Raw genomic sequence first — 23,286 nt, 5'->3', positions numbered from 1 at the left:
AGAACACAAACTGAGCATTGGTGAGCAGGTTATTGCTGCGTAACTTCCTCTCAACAACACCTTCCATCATTTTACGGAGGGTTGACCGATAGGGCGGTAATTGGCTAGATTGAATTTGTCCTCTTTTTTGATGATTGGACATACCAGGGCAGTTTTCCAGTGTTGGATAGATGCCAATGCTGTAGCTGTACTGGAATAGCTTGGCTAGGGGCGTGGCTAGTTCTAGAAACATAGAAACTAAGAGTAGGTCATTCAGCCCTTCGAGCCTGCTCTGCCATTCATCCAACTCAATAGCCTGCTCCCGCTTTCTCCCCATACCCTTTGATCCTTTTTGCCCCAAGAGCCATATCTAACTCCTTCTTGAAAACATACAATGTTTTGGTCTCAACTACTTTCTGTGGTAACGAATTCCACAGGCTCACCACTCTCTGGGTGAAGAAATTCCTCCTCATCTCAGTCCTAAATGGTCTACCCCATATCCTCAGACTGTGACCTTTAGTTCTGAACTCCCCCACCATTGGGAAGATGCTTGCTGCATCTACCCTGTCTAGTCCTGTTAGAATTTTATAGGTTTCTATGAGAATCCCCCCTCATTCTTCTGAACTCCAGCGAATATAATCCTAATCAACTCAATCTCTCCTCATATGTCAGTCCCGCCATCCCAGGAATCAGTCGGGTAAAGCTTTGCTGCACTCCCTCTTTAGCAAGAACATCCTTCCTCAGATAAGGAGACCAAAACTGCACACAATATTCCAGGTGTGGTCTCACCAAGGTCCTGTACAATTGCAGCAAGACATCCCTGTTCCTGTATTCGAATCCTCTGATTATGAAGGCCAACATACCATTTGCCTTCTTTACCGTCTGCTGCACCTGCATGCTTACCTTCAGTGACTGGTGTACGAGGACACCCAGGTCTCATTACACATTCCTCCTCTCAATTTATAGCCATTCAGATAATAATCTGCCTTCCTGTTTTTGCTACCAAAATGGATAACCTCACATTTATCCACATTATACTGCATCTGCCATGCATTTGCCCACTCACTCAGCTTGTCCAAATCACACTGAAGCATCTCTGCATCCTCCTCACAGCTCACCCTCCCACCCAGCTTTGTGTCATCTGCAAATTTGGAGATATTACATTTAATTCCCTCATCTAAATCATTAATATATATTTTGTGAATAACTGGGGTCCCGGCACCGATCCCTGTGGTACCCCACTAGTCACTGCCTGCATTTCAGAAAAAGACCCATTTATTTATGCTCTTTGTTTCATGTCTGCTAACCAGTTTTCTACCTATCTCAATACACTACCCCAAATCCCATGCGCTTTAATTTTACACACTAATCTCTTATGTGGGACTTTGTTGAAAGTCTTCTGAAAGTCCAAATAAACCACATCCACTGGCTCCCTCTCATCAACTCTACTGGTTACATCCTTGAAAAATTCCAGTAGATTTGTCAAGCATAATTTCCCTTTTGTAAATCCATGCTGACTCTGTCCGATTCTGCCACTGTTTTCCAAGTGCTCAGCTATTAAATCTTTTATAATGGACTCTAAAATTTTCCCCACTGCCGACGTCAGGCTGACTGGTCTATAATTCCCTGTTTTCTCTCTACATCCCTTTTTGAATAATGGGGTTACATTAGCTACCCTTCAATCTGTAGGAACTGTTCCAGAGTCTATAGAATCTTGGAAGATAACCACCAATGCATCCACTATTTCGAGGGCCACTTCCTTAAGTATTCTGGGATGTAGATTATCAGGCCTTGGGGATTTATTGGCCTTCAATCCCATCAATTTCCCCAACACCATTTCCCTATTAATACTGATTTCTTTCAATTCCTCCCTCCACTAAACCCTGTGTTCCCCAACATTTCTGGTATGTTATTTGTGTCTTCCTTTGTGAAGACAGAACCAAAGTATGCATTTAGTTGGTCAGCCATTTCTTTGTTCCCCATTATAAATTCCACTGCTTCTGACTGTAAGGGACCTACATTTATCTTCACCAATCTTTTTTTCTTCGCATACCTATCGAAACTTTTACATTCAGTTTTTATGTTCCCTGCAAGCTTAAGCTCGTACTCTATTTTCCCATTCTTAATCAATCCCTTGGTCCTCCTTTGTTGAATTCTAAACTGCTCCCAATCCTCTGGTCTGTTGTTTTTTCTGGCCAATTTGTATGCCTCTTCCTTGCATCTAATGCTATCTCTAATTTCCCTTGTAAGCGATGGTTTGGCTAACATTCCTGTTTTATTTTTGCGCCAGACAGGAATAAACAATTGTTGCAGTTCACTCAGGCACTCTTTGAATGTTTGCCATTGCCTATCCACCGTCATCCCTTTAAGTAACGTTTCCCAATCCATCATAGCCAACTCGCACCTCATATCATCGTAGTTTCCTTTATTAAGATTCAGGACTCAAGTCTCAGAATCAACTACGTCACTCTCCATCTTGATGAAGAATTCTATCATAATACGGTCCCTCATCCCCAAGGGGCCTCGCACAACTAGATTGTCAATTATTCCTTTCTCATTACACAATACCCAGTCGAGGATGGCCTGTTCTCTCATTGGTTCCTCAATGTATTGGTTCAGAAAAAACATCCCGTATACATTCCAGGAATTCCTCCTCTACGGTATTGTTACTAATTTGATTTGCCCAATCTATATGCATATTAAAGTCACCCATAATTACAGATGTTCCTTTATTACATGGTTCTCTAATTTCCTGTTTAATACCATTTCCAACATCACCACTACAGTTTGGGGGTCTATATACAACACCCACTAACGTTTTTTGTCCCTTAGTGTTTCTCAGCTCTACCCATACAGATTCCACATCTGGAGCACAAGTCTTCAAAAACACTGCTAGGATGTTGCCATTGCTGTATCCAATGTGCTCAGCTGTTTATATCACATGGTGTGATGGTGTGAAGGTCCAAAAGGGTGCAGAGGAAGTTTACCAGAATGGTTCCAGGGATGAGGGATTTTAGGTTAGAGAAGCTGGAACTTTGCCTTGGAGCAAGGGAGGTTTGATATGAGTGTACAAGATTATGACAGATTTAGATAAGTTAGACAAAGAAAAACTGTTTCCATTAGCTGATTGTACAAGGACTAGGATACACAGATTTAAGGTTTTGGGCAAGAGAGACAGTGGGTGAAGTGAAGAAGAATTGTTTTTTAAACACGACAGGTGGTAATGAGCTGGAATTCACTGCCTATCAGAGTGGTAGAAGCAAGACAATCAATGCTTTCAATAGGAAATTTCACAGGCAATAGGGCTGACCGGATTTACTCTACATCATAGACTCAATGGGCTGATTGGCTGTAATGACACTATGAATCAAATTGCCTGCAGCCTTGCATCTGTCTTCTGGAGACTTCAAGAGGAGACGGAGATGGATAATCCACTCAGCACTTCCGGATGAAGGTGGTTGTCTTTTGCACAGATGTGCTGAGCTTCTCCCTCATTGAGGATGGAGATGCTTGTGGAGCCTCCTCCTCCGATTAGCTGTTTAATTGTCCATCACCATTCACAACTGGGTGTAGCAGGATTATCAAAAGATACTTAAGAAGATGCCATGTGCAAGGTTTGCTGATAAAATTAAAGGCACAATTAAAGACAATGTGGCAGCATGCATAGGAAGTTGTCTAAAAGGAGAGAAAAAAAGTGTTGTGTTGAAAAGATGTAGGCTGGAAAGATCTAAACAGTGATGTTTTCTAGGACACATTTTGGGACCAATGTTAAATGATCTGGCTTTAGCTACATGGGACACAAAATCAAAATTCGCCAATGGTACAAAAATAAGTAGTTTGGTGAACTGTGAAGACAACTGTATGACCATGGAAACCTTCATTTCAACAAAAAGTTACAAGGAGATGTGATAGGTATTTGAAATTGAGGGGTTTTGAAGTCAGGAAAACTCATTTCCAATTATCTTTGGGTTAGTAACCACAGGGCATAAGTATAAGATCACCACCAAGAAAGTGAAGAGAGGGTAATGATATTTTTATGCAGAGGTTTGTTAGAACATGGAATGCCCCATCAGAAAGTCAAAGAAATAGAACCCAAAATTGTTTTTAAAAGGAAACTGAAGCAATATTTGTGAGATATTAAAGTGTATGGCAAAGGGCAAGGGAATGGAACTAAATAAAGAGTCCTTTCAAGAGAGGGCACAGGCACTGTGGGCCAAATGGAGTACTCCTAATTGGGCTGCAAGATGAATAAATAGCGTCACATTCAAGATTAGAAGAGTCAGTCAGGCAGGTTATGATGCCATATTTTGTTTCCCACATCTCAGGAGTCTTGATGGAGCAACCAAATGCAAGATTTGTCTTATGAGTAGGAAAGATCTTCACCAGATTGAGGAAGTAATCTGTTTAAAACAGTCCTTAATTTTGATATTTGAATACAAACTATTTCAATAGAGTACTTCACTTACCTCAGAGCCAATGTAAGCCTTCCCTTGAATAAGTTCAGGTGCTGCATAAGCAGGGCTGCCACAGCATGTTTTTAAATGGTAATCTAAACCACCCTGCAATAGATAAAACTGAAGCTGTAATAGACGTCTATGCACACAATCAGAATATAAAAGTTCTACAAACTCTTAAGTCAAAGAAACGTTCAGTTACATTGCCAATTTTATCCCTTATTGTAACTTCCTCTCCTAAATTCATAGGCCCCCTGTTTGGCATTCCTCAAGTACCAGCCTAGGTTACCATTCTTCATAGTTACCCTGGTCAGCTTTACCTAATGTCTACTTTCCAATAGCAGTCGCAGGGTAATAACCAGCAGCACAAAATCTAGTTAGTAGTTTCCCTCTATATTACAGATGCCAAGACCAACATATTTTACTTTACTACTAGCAAAAGAAGCTGCATAACACTCGCAAACTCTATTGGTTAATTAATAACACACCACCTTTACAGACTTCCAAAAGATCATTCAAATTAACTTGGTCTCATCATAGATGTGACAACATTAATCTATTTAGGTTGTTAAGAACTGAAGGCTGAGGCGTTTCAAGATAAGTAAATTCCTTGGCTGTGTTGAAGGGATAAATTGCAATCAACCTAATCAGCTCGATTTGCAAATAATGGAGCAAACAAAGTAGGGTAACGTCAGATATAGGGAAACTTGGTGCATAACTGCCTCCTTGATATTTGTTTCATTGGGATCAATCTTCTCTCCAGTCAATGTATGGAGATTCCATTAGATTAACCTCAAGATATAACTTACAAAGACACCAGGCATCTCAGCACCTTGCTGATGTACTTAATAGCACATCCTTATATCAGGTCCATATTAATACATCTTAGTGATAAGAGGGTTCAGGGTTTTTAAGAGGCTGTTTACCTACAAATCTTCCTTTAAAGAGAATAAATTTACAGCTGCATAGCAACCACAGGATGTCCCAAAACACTTCAAAACCATTCTTTGGTTCAAGCACTTATGTGGACGAATACACAAATTATGCTCGTAATGTTCCACAAAAAAGCAAAGAAGATCAAGGCCAGAATCTTCGAGTCGGCGAGCGAGGGCATGGCCTGCTCGTTGATGCGTAAAATGACACGCGGCGACATCAGGCATGTGTCCCGATGTCACCATGCATCATTCAGATTTTCAGTTCGGTGGGCACGCACCGGAGTCGGCTGTGGGCCCAAACTGTCAAAGGCCTATTAAGGCCATTTAAATAGTAATTGAAACATTTAACGGAGCTGCCCATCCAATCTTAAGGTTGGTGGGCAGGAAAAGAGTCCAGGCAGCCTTTGCATTTATCATGAAACCTCATCCACAGGCGAGATGAGGTTTCATGAAGTGTTTAATAATTGAATGAAAGTTTTAATTAAAGTTCATTGACATGTCCCAGCTCATGTGACACAATCACATGAGGGGACATCTTTATTTTTTTCTCTGTGCCTCAGGGAGATTTCTGCGCTATTTCACGCCGAAAAGCGCAGGCCCCGACTCAGCCAACTCCCCCCGCCCGTACAGGGAGCACTCAGCACTTCCGGGTGCGTGTCACACCGGGCTGGCCTTAATTGGCCTGCCCACATAAAATGGCAAGGTTCAGCTGCATGCCTGCAAAAGAGCACGGCAATGTCCCAGAGGCACAGAGCTGCCTCGGGGAGATTATTTGTTAAAATATTTTATTCTCTATTCAGTGTCACATGAGTTGGGATATGTTTGTGAAGGTGGGAAAATTAATTTATTGATTTTATAAAAGCTTCAGGGAATCTCATCCCATCCATGGATGAGGTTTCCTGAGAAACGCGAAGGCTGCTTGGGGTTTTCAGCTGCCCGCCTACCTTGGTTGGACAGGCAGCGTTCTTAACTAGCTTAATTACTTTCTTAATGGCTTTAATAGGCTGTTGACATTTCAGTGGGCACGCAGCTGACTCCGGCACGCGCCCGACGGACCAAATATCACAGTGCCATTGGGACACATGCCCGACGTCATCACGTGTCATTTTACGCATTGGAGTGTCAGGTCTGCCCCCGCACGCCGACCAGAAGATTCAGCCCCTGATTTTTCCGTCATCTTAATTGAGGGACAAATGGTGGCGAAGTCACTGGGAGGACTCACTACATTTCTTCAGAAAATGTCATGGCACCTTTCATGGCTACTCGAACAGAACCTCTCAGCTAAAAGGCAGCACTTCCAACAATGTAGCATTCCTTCAGTATCACACTGCAGTGTAAGATTACAAGGTGTGCAAATGGGTGTGCAGCCGACTAATTGATTGAAGACTTGGAGTTTGGTGAGAGGGGAGTTCAGAGAAGGAGTTGTTCATTTCCCCTGCTATCTTTCTCACCCCATAGGAATTGGTTCTTGCTCTACTACACGGAAAGGAGCTAACCGTTTGGTGAGTATCTGGTAAGTGTGTAAGTTCCATTCCATCCCTAAGGTTTAAAATAGTACACAATTTGGTGGTAAAGTTAATAAAATATATAAGAAAGCAATATAAGTGATTAATATAATTAGGTAATTATTTAAAACACATTAAGAATGGCAGGACAGGTGATGAGTCAAGGCTGCAGCATGTGGGAGCTAACGTTGTGATCCAGGGCAAACATGACTGCACTAAGTGTTTGTGGCTCGAGGAACGTCGGCTCAGTCATTGAGCTGGAGGCTGAGCTGCAGTCTCTGCGACACATCAGGGAGGGGGAAAGTTACCCAAATGCTTTATACCAGGAAGCAGTCACACCACTTAGAATAGGGTCTTTGATTTGGTCAGTGGCCAGGGACAGGAGGATGTGACTGTGAGTGCGGCAGGTAATGGGGACCCAGGGGGCAGGAGTGCAAGCCTCTGCAATTGTCCAACAGGTTTGAGGTTCTCTCAGCTTGTATTGCTAAGAGTGGGGGCTGCAGGATGGATAAGCAAACTGACCATGGCACCGTAGTACAGGAAGTCATCCAAGTGGGGGAGCAAAAAAGAATGTAGTGGTAGTAGGGGACAGTATGGTAAGGGGGATTGACACTGTTCTCTGTAACAACGAGTGAGAGTCCAGACAGCTGTGTTGCCCGCCTGGTGTCAGGGTTCAGGACATCTGCTCAGGGCTGGAGAGGAACTTGCAGTGGGAGGGGGAGGATCCAGTGGTCGTGGTCCATGTAGGTACCAATGACATAGGTAGAATAAGGAAGGAGGCTCTGCATAGTCAGTATGACAAGCTAGGCGCCAAATTAAGAAGCAGAACTTCAAAAGGTAATAATTTCTGGATTATTATCTGAGCCACGTGCAAATTGGCATAGGACAAATAAGATTAGAGAAATTAATACGTGGGCCAAAGACTGGTGTGGGAGAAGTGGGTTCCAGTTTATGGCGCATTGACACCAGTATTGGAGAAAGAGGGGTCTGTACTGTTGGGACAGTCTACGTATGAACCATGCTGGGGCTGGTGTCCTCGCGAGCCGCCTAATAAGGAAGTAGAGAGGGCTTTAAACTGAATAGTGGGGGCAAGGGATCAAATTTGGGGAGATGTGGTAAACCAAAAAGAGTAGAGACAAGGCAAGAGAGACCAGTATTAAAATGGGAAATGATAAATAGACTGTTGCAGGAAGGGACAGAGAGTACAAATCTAAAATCAAATCAGCAGATAAGGCTAGACAGTACAAAAATAATGACAAAACTAAAGTATCTGTATCTAAACGCAAATAGCATCAAAACAAAACAGATGAACTGATAGCACAAATAGAAATAAATAAATTTGATCTGATAGCCATTGCAGAGACATGGCTACAGGATCACATAGATTGGGACCTGAATATTGAAGGTACGTGACATTTAGGAAGAACAGGTAGATAGGAAAAGGTGGAGGGATGGCTCTGTTAATTAATGATGGCATTAGGTCATCCCTCTCTAATGTGCTAAGTTCAGGAAACCAAGACATAGAAGCAGTTTGGGTTGAGATGAGGAATGATAAAGGCAAGAAGTCACTTGTGGGAGTCATGTACAGGCCCCCTAATTGTAACTAGACAATAGGACGGAGTATAAAAGAGATGATGTGAGCTCACCGGAAAGGTACAGCAATAATCATGGGGGATTTTAATCTACATATAAACTGGAAAAATCAGATGGGCAAAGATAGCATAGTTGAGAAGTTCATAGAATGTTTTCGGGATAGTTTCTCAGAACAGCACATTCTGGAACCAACCAAAGAGTAAGCTATACTAGACCTGGTATTGAGCAATGAGATAGAATTAATTGATAACCTCCTAGTGTAGGTATCCCTAGGTAGCAGTGATCATAATATGACTGAATTTTATATTCATTTTGAGGGAGAAACGAGTGCGTCCAAGACTAGTATTTTAAACTTAAAAAAGGGCAATATGAGGGCATGAAAGCTAAAATTAACTGGCAAATGAGGTTAAGGGATATATCAATAGAAGTTCAGTGGTAGACATTTAAAGGGATATTTCAGAACACACAGAATATATACATTCCAATGGGAAAGAAAAATTGCAAGGGGAGAACCCATCATGTGTGGTTAACTAAAAAAAGTTAAAGACAGCATCAAACTTAAAGAAAAAGCATATAATTATGCAAGACAGGTAGCAGATCAGAAGATTGGAAAGAATATAAAGAACAGCGAAGTATGACAAAAAGAATAGTAAGGAGGGAAGAATTAAAGTATGAGAGAAAGCTAGTTAGTAACACATAGGCAGACAGTAAGAGTTTCTGTAGATATTTAAATAAGAAAAGAGTTAACAAAGTGAGTGTTGGTCCTATAGAAAGTGCATCTGGGGAATTGATAATGGAAAGTAGGGAGGTGGCAGATGAATTAAACAGAAATTTTGCTTCGGTCTTCACTATTGAGGACACAAATAACATCCTGGTAATAGCTGTACATCAGGAAATGGAAGGGAGGAAGGAACTCAGGAAAATTACAATCACCAGGGAAGTGGTATTGAGCAAATAGTTGGGGCTGTGGACTGACAAATCCCCAGGTCCGGATGGACTTCACCCTAAGGTCTTGAAAGAAGTGGCTAGTGAGATAGTTGGTACACTGATTTTAATTTTCCAAAATTCCCTAGATTCAGGGAAGGTTCCATTAGATTGGAAAGTAGCAAATATAACTCCTTTATTCAAAAAGGGAGAAAGACAGAAAGCAGGAAACTACAGGCCAATTAGCCTAACATCTATCATAGGGAAAATGTTAGAAGTTATTATTATTAAGATGTTACAGCAGAGCATTTAGACAAATTCAAGGCAATCAGGCAGAGTCAATATGGTTTTGTAAAAGAGAAATCATGTTTAACCTAATTTATTGGAGTTCTTTGAATGAGTCACATGTGCTGTGGATAAAGGGGAACCAGTGGACGTACTGTACTTAGATTTCCAGAAGACATTTGATAAAATGCCACATCAAAGTTTATTGCAGAAAATAAAAATAGGGGGTAACATATTGACATGAACAGAAAATTGACTAGCTAACAGGAAACAGAGAGTTGGCATAAATGGGTCTTTTTCCTGGTTGGCAGGATGTGTCAAGCGGTATACACAGGGATCAAAGCTGGGGCCTCAACTTTTTATAATTTATATAAATTACTTGGATGAAGGGACCGAAGGAATAGTTGCTAAATTTGCTGACAACAGAAAGATATGTAGGAAAGTAAATTGTGAAGAGGGCATGAGGAGGCTACAAAGTGACAGATAGGTTAGGTGATGGGGCAAACATCTGGCAATGGAGTACAATGTAGGCCAATGTGAAATTATTCATTTTGGCAGGAAGAGTAAAAAAGCTTATTATCTAAATGGTGAGAGATTGCAGAGCTATGGGATTCAGAGGTATCTGAGTGTCCTGGTGCATGAATCACAAAAGGTTGGGATGCAGGCTCAGCAAGTAATTAGGGAAGCTAATAGAATGTTATAATTTATTGTGAGGGGAATTAATTATAAAAGTACGAAGGTTATGCTTCAGTTGTACAGGGCATTGGTGAGACCACATCTGGAGCTGTACTGGCCTCTTTATTTAAAGAAAGATGTAAATGTGTTAGCAGTTCAGGGAAGGTTTACTAGACTAATACCAGGTATAGGCAATTTGTCCAGTGATGAAAGGCTGAACAGGCTAGGCTTCTAACCACTGGAATTTAGAAGACTAAGAGGTGATTTAGTTGAAACCAGTAAGATCCTGAGGGAGAATCTAGAACTAGGGGTCCCTGTTTAAAGATAAGGGGTCGCTCATTTAAGACAGATGAGAAGAATTTTTTTTTCTCTCAGAGGGTTGAGTGTTTTTGGGACTCTCTTCTTCAAAAAGGTGGTGGAAGCAGGGTCTTTGAATATTTTTAAGGCAGAGCTAAATAGATTCTTGATTAACAAGGGGGTGAAAAGTTATTGGGGGTAGGCAGGAATGTGGCATTGGGGTTGCATTCAGATCAGCCATGATCTTATTGAATGGCAGGGCATGCTCGAGGTGCAGGGGGGCCTACTCCTGCTCCTAATTCGTATGTTTGTTCATATGACATTATGCCAATTTAAAGCTTTTTGAAAATACATTTTTCATATGTCAAAAGTTATTAGCTTAAAGGATGTGTAGATTCTTAGCAGATTAGCACTCCTGATTCTCCCAGGATAGCATTTTAAATGTGAGCAAGGTTAGAAAACTGCAGCTGCACAAGTCAATCATTTGCAGAAAGGAGCTCGTGGTATGCTCAGTTTGGATCCGTCTTTAAAATGAGACTCTGTCTGCCATTTCAGCTGGACATAAAAGATGCCGATAGAAGAGCTAGGGAGTTCTCCCGGTATTCTGGCCAATACTTGTTCCTCAACCAACACTCAAATACAAACGATCTGGCCATTTATTTCATTATTGCTTTTGTGTCCTGGCCGTTTCCCACATTACAACATTGACTACACTTCGAAAAGTAAGTAATTGGCCATAAAGGGCTTCGATCTGTTCGTAGGTTGTGATAGCCTTATGTAAATACAAGTTCTTTCTTCAGTACAGCAAAGCAGGGAGATTGAAGAATTAACTAGTTACATTTAGGATTTGTTGAATAAATACATGATTTGCTGTATTCTGTCAAACGTATAATATTTCTACAACCAAGCTGAAGCACAGTGACCAAGAATAAAAAAAGCTTCTTTCCACCCTTAGACTTTTATTGTTGTCAGCAGCTCATGAAATTTAGGGCACCAAGTACTTAGCCCACAAGCAGTTGCTGCTGCTGCTTGTAGCTACTCCTACCAGATCTGCTGTCACGGTATGTCATGTCTGTCTATCTTGTGCCATCCTCACACATTCACTGTAGCTTGTCTGCAACAGCTCTGTGACATCTGTCATCAACTACGTCTAGGTCGACCCTCTTTCTGCTGCCCTCCACCTTGTCCCTCTAGAAGAGATTTCTGTAGCTTTTCAGCTCTGATCAAATGGCTGAAATACTGACATTTTCTTTTCTGAACGTCACTTTTTAGAGTTCTTGTTGCTGATGCAATTTTAAGCACCTCTTCGTTTGCCTTATTGTCTGTAAATGGAGTTTTAAGCATACACTTCAGCATCCATATTTCAAAGGCCCCTATTTTCTTTCACAGATCTTTTCCGTATACCTTAGAAATCTGTACAATAAGTAAAGTGGACAGAATATAGCATCTTACGAATTTTTTTCTGGTTCCAAGTTTGAGTACCACAAGAACCATGCAACCAGAAGTACAATGACTGTAGAAAATATGGATAATATAAACTTCCAAATACAACGCAAAAGATCAACTGCTCAGGTCACCATGATGAACATATAACAAGGTATCACTGCAGTGCAGATGCATCAGCGTTGAAGCTTCAAAGACCTTTGGCCAAAAGGTTATAAATTTAACCAATTAAATTGTTTGTTCTATGGAAGCATTGTAACCTAAATGTTACCAGAATGTTGTATTTAAAATACACCAACAACTTCACAAAACTAAATGGGTAACACAAACTTTTTGCAGCAAAAGCTGTACTTACTTTGGGTTTTGCACATAGGCCAAAATCAATTAGCTTTAAATTATGATCTTCATCTATCAGTAGATTTTCCTATGCAAGAAAAAAAGTTAGAATACTTATTACAAACACAGAAACTGAAAAGCTGGCCTTGTATCAAGATCTGGTCACCATGATCAATAAGTTCTGGAAAATCACGAGTTGAATCTCGAGCTGCACGATTTGAGGGAAAACATCTCTCCAAACCCTGAGAGAATCTGCATGTCCAAAACATATGCACCAGAACGCTGGCCCATCATTACAGCTCCAACATGTTCAACTGCTGGAAACCGTAATCCTATCAAACCTGCTTGGCAAGTTAATACATTCTGTTAAATGATCTTCATGTAGAGGCCACATGGTACCCAACAAACATACTGTTACACAATAATGAAATAGGAGTATGCATGTGTCATGGGAGCCCAGAGGCTCTCCAGGAAACGACTCATACTGCACATAGATGTGAACACAGCAAAGGAACAAAGTGGGTCTTAGCCTGGTTTCTAGCCAACAGAATATCCAGCCTGGGAGTTAAGATAAGGATAAAATTATAAGTACATAAAATTGTCAATCTTTATCTGGTTGGATATTAGAAACAGATTTCTAGGCAAGGTTCCAAAATGATACATCACTGTAATTTTTCAGTGCTTCATTGTTGTGCTGTTGAAGTTTACTAAATAAATTTACTTAATTCATGAAACTGTCGTTTCTGTTTCATACACAAACCTACATTTCCCAACTACATTCAAAAGTCACACAAGTTCAAGCTAGAATTACACAATGCTTGCAGCTGAACTAGTCTGGCTAATGTGTATATAATGTAATGAGCTACACCATATAATAGATCCATCAAGACAACCCTGGCAAAAGTCAGATTTAAAGCACTTAAAAAGTCAATTGAAATATATTTCACCCACAATATGCCATTTAAAATTGAGATATCTAACAAAATATGGATTTTTTTCTGCAATATCCTTCAGTGACTAAAATAATTCTGGCTGGAATTCTGCATTTCTTCCTTTCGTGTTCATGGAGCTCCAACAGTTTCCATAAACTGCGCGCCCTATAAACTGAAACTTGTTCTTGCGTATCTGGCATTAGTAGAACAGCATATGCAGGATTATTTACCTCACTATTCCAATGGAAATTGCATGCTTTTTTTTTAACCATGTTTCCACTTCTCTTGTGAGACAGAAAATACTATGCAGATTAAAATTACTAGATTTATTCAGGTTAAATAATACATGGGGCATTACCGGGAAGCAGAGAGATACAGCACAGTAGAGTTTAAAAAATTCCTTTCAAGAACACAGGATGTAAAGTTGAAATTAACCACATGATGCCTTTACATTTTCTCCATAGATTTCCTGCCCAACGGACAGCCAGACTGACAGATTAACTGCCTGTCGAGTGAGAACACAACCAGAGAGCGGATGCCAGTAAAGTAGGGGATTGCAGTGGTTTAGGGAAGATCACAGGGAAGTTGGCCATTGTGGGGTCTTAAACTTAGGCAGCAGAGGAAACACACTTGCTCGTCCTGGTCCATAAGCAGTGCCATAAAAGCACTTGCCTCATGGATCTGGTCCTTTTTACCTCCTTTTATGCGACAGGATTCCCAAGCCTCAGGAAACCCAGCCTTCATATGTCCTTGATACCACACTTGGTCAAATGCTTCCTTGATTTCAAAGGCAGTCACTCTCCCCTCACCATTGGAATAATGCTCTTTTGTCCACAACAAAAACAGAATTACCTGGAAAAACTCAGCAGCTCTGGCAGCATCGGCGGAGAAGAAAAGAGTTGACGTTTCGAGTCCTCATGACCCTTCCACAGACTGAGTGAATATACGGAGAGGGGTGAAATCTTTTGTCCACGTTTGGACTAAGGTTGAAGCCAAGTGATTTCAGCAGAAACCAAACCAGGTAGTGAGCAGGTTACTGGTGAGTAAGTGCCACATGATAGCACTGTCGATGAAAATCATCAGTGAACTTATGAAGATGAGTGTAGAATAATGGGAAGGCAATTGGCTGGATTGCATTTGTTTTCTTTTTTGTGGACAGGACTTACCTGAGCAATTTTCCACATTGTTAGGTGGATGCCAGTGTTTGGCTAGTTCTGGAGCACAAGTCTTTAAAACCACAGCTGGGGTGTAGTGGGGGCCTACTGCCTTTGCTATATCCAAAACTTTCAGTAATTTTTTGATATCACTTGGGAGTGAATTGAATTAGGTGAAGTCTAGCATTTGTGATGGTGGGGAATGCAGGGCGAAGGCCGAGATGGATCATCCACTCTACAATTAGAGAGCAGTGCAAAGGCTTCAGCCTCGTATTTTGCACTCTCATGCTGGACCCCACCATCACTGAGGATGGGACGTTCATGGAGCCTTCTCCTTGGTTGTTTAATTGTTCACCACTTTTACAACTGGATGTGGCAGGAAGTGCTAAATGCTGATTTCATACATTGGCCATGAGATCATTCATCTTAACCAAAATATGTTGTTACTGCCATCACGCATTCAGTTCTGCATTATAACCACAATTCACAGATTGTGAAGGAATATGATTGTTGATCGTGGACAGCGCCTCATGGATACCCAGTTATGAGCTGCTAGGTCTCTTCTGAACCTATCCCACATATAACATGATAGTGCCACACAACACGATGAAGGTATCCTCAATGCAAAGACAGGACTCCACAAAGTCTGTGCTATTATCGCGCCTACCAATGTTATCATGTACAGATGTATCTGCATCAGGTAGGCTGGAGAATATCAGGTCATGCAGATACTTCCCTCATATTGGTTCTCACACCACTGCCGCAGGTCCAGTTGGGCAGCTACATCCTTCAGGGCTCAGTTCAGTCAGTAGTGGTGTACCGAGTCACTTTTGGAGTTGGACACTAAAGACTCCAACCGGGAGTACATTCTGTGCTCTTGCTACTGTCAGAACTTCTTCCAAGTGGTGTTTAACATAGAGGAGCAATGATTCATCAGATGAGTGAGGGTAGTAGGTGGCAATCAGGAGCTTTCCTTGTCCATTTTTGACCTGATGCCATAAGACCGGAGAGAGCTATATAGGAGTGGACCTGGCAGAGGACAGCGAGAGACTGTGACTGACTGCGTTCTAAAGAAAATCAAGTGTGACATAACGGGATGAAAGTAAGTGATTGATTGTTGAGTATTTTTCTCTTCCCTCTCTCTAAACTAGAATATTTGTTTCAAATTAGGTGTTAGGGTTAGCTGTAAGTGAATTAAGAGTATATGCACATAGCAGGTCTAGCTGTATTAATTAAAATTAACAGTTTAAACAGGGCACAAACTAGATTGTTAATGAGTGAAGAGAGTTTTTTTCATACATTATGGATGGGCATCGGAGTCCTGTTGCTTCCAATTCCTGCGCCATGTGGGAACTTCAGGATACTTCATGTGTCTTAGGGGACTAAATGTGTAGGAAGTGTCTCCAGCCAGAACTCAGGATTTCAGAGCTTAAGCGGCTGGAGTCACTTTGGAGCAGCGAGGATGAGTGTTTCCTGGATCACATGTTCCGAGAGGTCGTCACCCCACAGACAGTGAGTGTTCAGGATAATGGGTGGGTGGCCATCTGGAAGAATAGGAAGGGGCAGTCAGTAAAGGAGTTTTCGGGGTGTGGGCGACTCTCAAACAGATACTCAGTATTAGAGGCTTCTGGGAGTGATGATATCCTGAAGGAGTACAGTCCAGACCATGGCGCCAATGGGTAAGTTGCTGTACAGAAGGGAACAGCAAACTGTAGCAGGAGATTCCATAGTTAGGGGTACAGACAGGCATTTCTGTAACTGTCATTATGAGTCCTGCGTGGCATGTTGCCTCCCTGGTGCCAGAGTGAAGGACATCATGGACAGTATACAGAATATTCTGCTGGGGGAAGGAAGTGAGCCAGAAGCTGTGGTCAACGTTGGTACCAACAACACTGGACCTCAATATCTGCTCTCTCTAAGATCAGATTTTTAGGAGTTAGGGAGTAATTAAGAAGTAGGACATTGAGGGTAATCTCTGGATTACTCCCAGTGCCATGCCCTAGCTGGTGTAGAAATAGGAAGATAAGAAGGATCAATGCTTGGCTTGAAGCATGGTTCAGGAGGGAGGGCTTCAGATTCTTTGGGCATTGTGACAAGGTGAAGCTACAACATGAGTACATGTATGCTAAACAGAAGCATTATGCAATAGATTCTTCATGCAATAATAGCAAAGGCATCCCAAAACCAATGGATAATCAGAGCTCTCCAGCAAAGGCTATGGTCCCTGACAACATCCCAGCTAAGTACTGAAAACATGTGCTCCAGGATTAGCCAAACCCCAAGCTATTCCAGTAAAGTTCAACATCAGCATCTACCCAACAACATGGAAAATTCCTCAGGTATGACCTGTCCAGAAAAAGAAAAAATCCAATCCGGCCAATTACTGCCTTATCAGTCTATTCTCAATCATCAATAAGTTGACAAAAGGTGTTGCCGATAGTGCTGTCAGGTGGCTCACTCAGGAATAACCTGCTTGCTGATGCTTAGATTGGGTTCTGCCAGACATCATTACAGTCTTGGCCCAGACATGGAAAAAGAGCTGAATTCCAGATAAGGTAAAAATGACTGTCCTTGAAATTGAGGCAGCACTTGACCAAATGTGGCATTAAGGAGCCCTACAAAAATTGAAGTCAATGGGAAGCAGGGAAATGTCTTCATTAGTTGGCAGTCATACTTAGCACAAAGGAGGATGGTTGAGGTTGTTGGAGGCCAATCATCTCAGCCCCTGGATATTGCTGCAGGAGTTCCTCAAGGTACTACCCAAGGCCCAATCATCTCCTGCTGGCTCAATGACCTTTCCTCATCATAAGATCAGAATCGGGGATTGCTCACTGATGATTGCAGAGTGTTCGGTACCATTCAAGACTCCTCAGATACTGATGAATTCTGTGTCCAAATGCAGCAAGACCTAAACAACTTTCAGTCTTGGGCTGATAAGTGGCAAGTAACATGCTACCACACAAGTGCACGGCATGACAATCTCCAACAAGAGTGTAACCATCTCCCCTAGATGTTCTTTGGCATTACTGTCACTGAAGCCCCGCGCATTCAAAATCTTGAAGGTTAGCATTTATCAGAAACCAAACTGGGCAAGTCATAAAAACATTGTGGCTACAAGAGGAGGTCAGAGCTTGGGAGTTCTGCAGTGAGTAACTCACCCTTGACTCCCCAAAGCTGTCCATCATTGACAAGGCAGAGTCAGGAGTGTGAAGAGGTATTTCCCATTTGCCTGGAGTGCAGCTCCAATAACACTCAAGAAGCTTAACACTAAACAGGACAAAGCAATCCGCTTGATAGTCACCCTGTCCACCACCTTAAACATTCACTTCCTCCTCACCAGATGCACAATTGGCAGTAGTGTGCATAATCTACAAGATGCATGCAGCAACTCAAGGTTCCTTCCACAACAAGCTCCAAATCCGTGACATCTATCACCTAGGACAAGGGCAGCAGGTGCATGGGAACACCGCCACCTGCAAGTTCCCCTCTATGTCTCACACCATCCTGACTTGGAACCATACTGCCGTTCCTTCACGGTCACTTGGTCAAAATCCTGGAACTTCCTTCCTAACAGCATTGTGGGTGCATCTACACCACCTGGACTGCAGTGGTTTAATAAGGTGGCTCATGACCTTGTTCTTAAGGGCCATTAGAGATGGGTAACATATGCTGGCCTTGCTAGTGCTGTTCACATCCCATGAAAGAATAAAAAATATGAGTATTGCTGAAAAAGACACATCTAAGCTTTTCATTTTGTAAGCATCAGGACACTCACAAAAATACCAACATAAGGGGGGAAATAACAATTTATACTGTATGTGAAGAAAGTGATTTGTTGGCAAGAGGCATTGCCATGGACAATGCACCAAATGATGGTGACTGACAGTTAACTGCCAAGCATCGTTTGAAATTTAAACCAGGCAGTTTGACCCTGATTGGTCAAAGCATTGCCCTGAGAAATGAGTCAGCGAATGGCTGTCACTTTTTTGTGTAGCTGAAACAGGGGCAATGAATATACATGTTTTTTCTGTCTGCAAAGAACAGGACACTGTGTATTAATACATGTAGCTTCCAGTACATGCAAATGTGCCACACTGCGAGCCCAACTGACAATCTCAAATTGGTTGTCAGCGTAACTTTGAGGATTATTTAGCAAATGTTGTGCAATCGCGGAATAAGATCTAATGTTGGACACTTTTGAGTTTTGCAAGCACGGGCTGGTTGGGTGTGGTCTGTATCTTGCCCATTGCAAACAGTGGCTGGAACATGCTGTTTGATACAATCCCAAAGACTGGCGGTCTTCTTGTGAATGACCTGATGAGTGCAAGATGAAAAGCTTAGACATGTCTCGTTTTTCAGCAATAATAAAAGACCCGCCCAGCTGTCATTAGATATACTTGCAGCAGATGTGTTCAGTACCAAGTGTCTTCTCAGATGATTTCAATAATCACATGAAAACTTCATGTTTAACAACCTTGAAGCTATGGTGCAGGAAAAAGTAAATCAAGTTACAATGGATTTTTAAGCTATTACAGCTATAACTCTTTAGAAGTTAACCAGGATGTGGTAATGTAGCGGTAATGCTACTGGAATAGCTACCCAATGTCCGGCGTTCTAATCTCAAAAGTGAGAAACTAACTTGAATAAATCTTAATATGTGGGTTGGCACCAGAAAAAAAAAATCCATGAAAATTGAAATTGTTTAAAAAACCATTGGTTCACTATTGGCCTTTGTGGGAGCGATTATACCTTCCGTTACTCAGCCTGGCCTACATGCAAATCCAGTCACATAATGGTTGTCCTTAATGTCCACTGATGCTTAGAAAGCCAATGCAGTATGGGGAATCAATGCAGTCTTTTCTCCACTGCAAGTTTTAAAATGTTTGATAATACATTAACTTCCCTTGTTTCAAATATCACGTACATGGCTAAATTACAAATAATTCTCTTTCTGGTAATACATACCGGTTTAAGATCACGGTGAGCATAGCCCTGGCTGTGAACGTAAGCCACAGCAGATACAATTTGACGGAAAAAAATCCGAGCTTCTTCCTCCGATAGTCGGTCTTTCGCGATAATGTAGTCAAACAACTCTCCACCAGGGCAATACTGCAATAAAAAATGTACAGCATAAAGAACAATTTTAAAAAGAGATCATGCAAAAATTAAAGTTAAATACTCTCAAATTAAAGATATCAATTTGACATCCAATTTGTTTCATATCAACTTTTGATAAAATTTGGATTTACTACAGGTAATAGAACAACAAATTGCATTTATGGAAAGCCTTTAACTCTATAAAACATCCCAAGACACTTTGCAGGATCATTACCAATAAAAATTCAATACCAAGTAATATATGGAGATATTACACAGGTGATCAAAAGCTCAGTTTTAAGTAGCATCGTAAAGGAGAAGAAAAGCCGACGGGCTTAAGAGGTAAATAGAAACGCTAATGATGTAACAATTAAATTGATGATGATCAAGAAGGAACAGATATGGCTGAAGATTGTAGGGCTGGAGGAGGTTTCAGAGATAGGAAGAGGCAAGACCATGCATGGATTTTAAAAACAAGGATAAGAATTATAAAATTGTAGCATTGCTGGATCTTGAGCTAAAGTAAGCCAGCAATGACAAGGTTATGGGTGCACACAATCTGGAGCGAGTTTGGAAATGAGCAGAGTTTTGGGTGAATTAAAAGTTTACTAAGGGTGGAAAATGGGAGGCCAGCCAGGAGTGCAATGGAATAATCAAGTCTAGTAACAAAGGCATGGATGAGGATTTCAGTAGAGCTGAGGCAGGGTAGAGTCAGGCAGTGTTACAGAAATGGAAGTAGATGGCCCGGGGGATAGAATAAATGAGGTCGGAAGCTGATCTTGGGATCAAATATGATGAAAAAGTTGCAAACAGTCTGGCAGTCTCAGGCAGTTGTCAGGCCAAGAGATGGAATCTGTAGTTAGGGAAGAGAGTTTGAAGTGGGAACAGAAAACAATGGTTTATGTCTTCCCAAAATTTAACTGGAGGAACAGGGAGTAGTTGAAGTGCCTGGTACAAATGTATTTAAGAGATGCTAGATAAGCCTGAGGGAAAAGGGAATAGATGCATGCAGCATTGCTGATAGAGTTAAATGAGGAAGGAATGGTAGAGATGCGATTGCTGCATGAATGCTGGCATAGACTGTTTGGGGTGAAGGGCCTGTTTCTATGTAACTTTGAAACAAAGGTGGAATTGAAGGTAAACTGGGAGAAAATCTTGTGACAGAAGAACCGTTGGAAATATTTAAAAAGGTAATCAATGAAATTCAAGAAGAACATATGCAATTAAAAGTTAAAAACAAGCAAGCTAAGTATGGGGCAGTGTAGATGAATAAAGAGCTAGAGGAAAAATTGTATCAAAAAGAAAGAAAAGCATAAATAGGTACATAGTCACCAAAAGGAAAATAACAAAGAAAAACATCCAAACGGCAATGAGAAATTATAAAATTTAAATTATCAAGGGATATTGAAAGGAATAAGGAAGTGTTGTACAGACACCTAAATAAGATGGAAAATCTGAATATGACCACTAAAGGATAGGCAAGATAAATCCGCAGGCAATGGTAGAGAAATGGCAGAAGTATTGAATAGCTACTTTGCCTCAGTTTTTAGTGAAGTAGATTATGAAATCAACACTTACTGAAGGATGATCTTAAAAAGAGCACTTACAGACATGAAATACAATAAGAAGTAGTCAGCATGGATTCTGAAAGACTGTTGTTACTAATTAACTTGATAGAATTATTTGAAGGTGAAACAGAAAAAGCAGGATAATATAAATGTTACAAATGCAAGATTCCATAAGGCTATGTTTCAGGACTGTCTCTTTAATTTTAGGTAAAGTGAAGGAATGAAGGGGACCATGCGACCTGTTCTGAATTCTGCTGACAGAAAGCCAGGGTGACGAAGAGAGCAAGAGCGCCAAAAGATACAGGCAGCTTGCACTCGGACTGAAAAGACAAAGGGCCTGAGGGTTTAAACGAACCAGGAAGATTCACCTAGCTTTATGGAGGAATCTCCAAGGTAACTCACGCCGAGAAAGCCAGTTCAGAGATTAGAAGTCATCCAGCTAGAAAAGAGAAAGAAAGGCAACAAGCCCTCGGTAGCTGAGAATAACTTTGGACTGGTTTCTTAAGAATGAGGTGTCCACTTAAGGACAGAGTAAAGTATAAACAGGGAGGGAGATTTTCAGTTGTTTGAAATGTTACATTGGGAGCCTTTTCAGTAGCTAAGAGTACAAGTTGCCTACTGAAGTAGTGTTTAGTTATGTTGCTTTTAATTTGTGTGTTACAGTAAAAGTCTCAAAACTTGAAATCTTATCGTGTGATCCTTTCAGCCATTCACTAGAAGTTGGAATTTATTTTAAAAAGCTATCGGTCTCTATGGGGACTATAACACAGAAGATGTCATATACTTGGGATTTCCAGAAGGCGCTTATGATATATCACAATCCTGTCAGGAACCATTAATGTTTAAAGAAAAATTTGAAAATGCCGTAATTAACTACAAAAATACAACACGATTTCACAGTTTTAAATAAAAACAAAAACGTTATTGTACATAATTAAACAAAGCAAGCAATATTAATTGTGTTATGAACTCAATTCCATTTTAATACTTCCTCCCAAGGATTCCCTTATATATTACGAGAATCTTAAAGGTTCATTCACTTCTGTAAGGACCAACCCACAAGGTATGCCACAACCCTCCAAAATTCACTAATTCTCCTCAATGTTCCAGCTATTCACCGAAGTAAGATTTTATGAGGATCCTTCTGTTAGTTTTTTGGCTAAGTGACACTCCAACTGTTAATTTATACCTCATGACTGCAGATGCCTCAACTCCTTGTTCTGGTTGCCAGCAGATACCCTCAAGCTTTCCACGCCAATTCTGTTGACTGCTTTCTGCCACAAGGCTCTGGGAGGACCACTGTAGATTTCCTACTGTAGCTACAAGCTATGCAAATCTTCCAGCTGCTTTTCCCTCATGAAATTCAAACGGAGCTTCAGCCCCACCCACATTCCACACAGTGAACAATAAAGTTAGTATTTTCTCTGCTAAGTGCAGGCCTGACTAAGCATCCTCCTGTTGGCTCTTAAAATCAGTGAGATGCCATCTACATCAAAGCAAAACTGCAACTGCCTGCTTTCTGAGCTTTCCTAAACAAACGAACCTTGGACCCCACAGCCCATCTCTATGGCAACGTGGCATGCTTTCGGATGTCCTCAAACAGGTATGTAAATCAAATCATTTGACCTGCAACACAATCTGGTCTATTTTTAAAATTCATTTACGCCTAGGCCAGCATCTATTTCCCATCATTAATTTCCCTTGAGAAGATGGTGGTGAGCTGCCTTCTGGAACTGCTACAGTCCCTGTGGTGTAGGTACACCCACAGTGCTGTTAGAGAGTTCCAGGATTTTGACCCAATGACGGTGGAGTAACAGTGATATAGTTCCAAGTCAGGGTGGTGAGCTGCTTGGAGGGGAACTTCCAGTTGGTGGTGTTCCCATGTATCTGCTGCCCTTGTCCTTCCAGATGGTAGCGGTTGTGGGTTTGGAAGCTGCTGCCTAACCCATAACCCAAATGAATAGTGTACATTGTTAATGTAGTTTATCATCCTTTCTCTAGAATTTCTGTCTCTATCTAGGAACTGTCTTGTTGACCAACTGCCCATAACCTCCTTTCATTTGGGAACTACATACATAATTAAGTATTTTATTGAGTAATTGGAGACCC

General features: G+C 41.2%; 1 protein-coding gene across 3 annotated transcripts in view; it reads right to left on the bottom strand.

Moving 5' to 3' along the window:
• The window catches only part of melk (maternal embryonic leucine zipper kinase), a 121,708-nt gene that overhangs the window by 66,645 nt on the left and 31,777 nt on the right, over positions 1–23,286 (bottom strand). For all 3 annotated transcript variants that reach the window (XM_041185412.1, XM_041185414.1, XM_041185413.1), the window contains exons 5-7: positions 19,478–19,621; positions 12,446–12,514; positions 4,446–4,538 (exon numbers count right to left, since the gene is read on the bottom strand). In XM_041185412.1, the coding sequence (XP_041041346.1) occupies positions 4,446–4,538; positions 12,446–12,514; positions 19,478–19,621 (306 nt within the window). The remainder of the gene's footprint in view (positions 1–4,445; positions 4,539–12,445; positions 12,515–19,477; positions 19,622–23,286) is intronic.

This window comes from Carcharodon carcharias, chromosome 4, assembly GCF_017639515.1.
Source record: "Carcharodon carcharias isolate sCarCar2 chromosome 4, sCarCar2.pri, whole genome shotgun sequence".
In the NCBI taxonomy this organism is placed as follows: Eukaryota; Metazoa; Chordata; class Chondrichthyes; order Lamniformes; family Lamnidae; genus Carcharodon; species Carcharodon carcharias.
The sequence above is the reverse complement of the archived record's forward strand: the minus strand, read 5'-3'. Positions and strand labels throughout refer to the sequence as shown.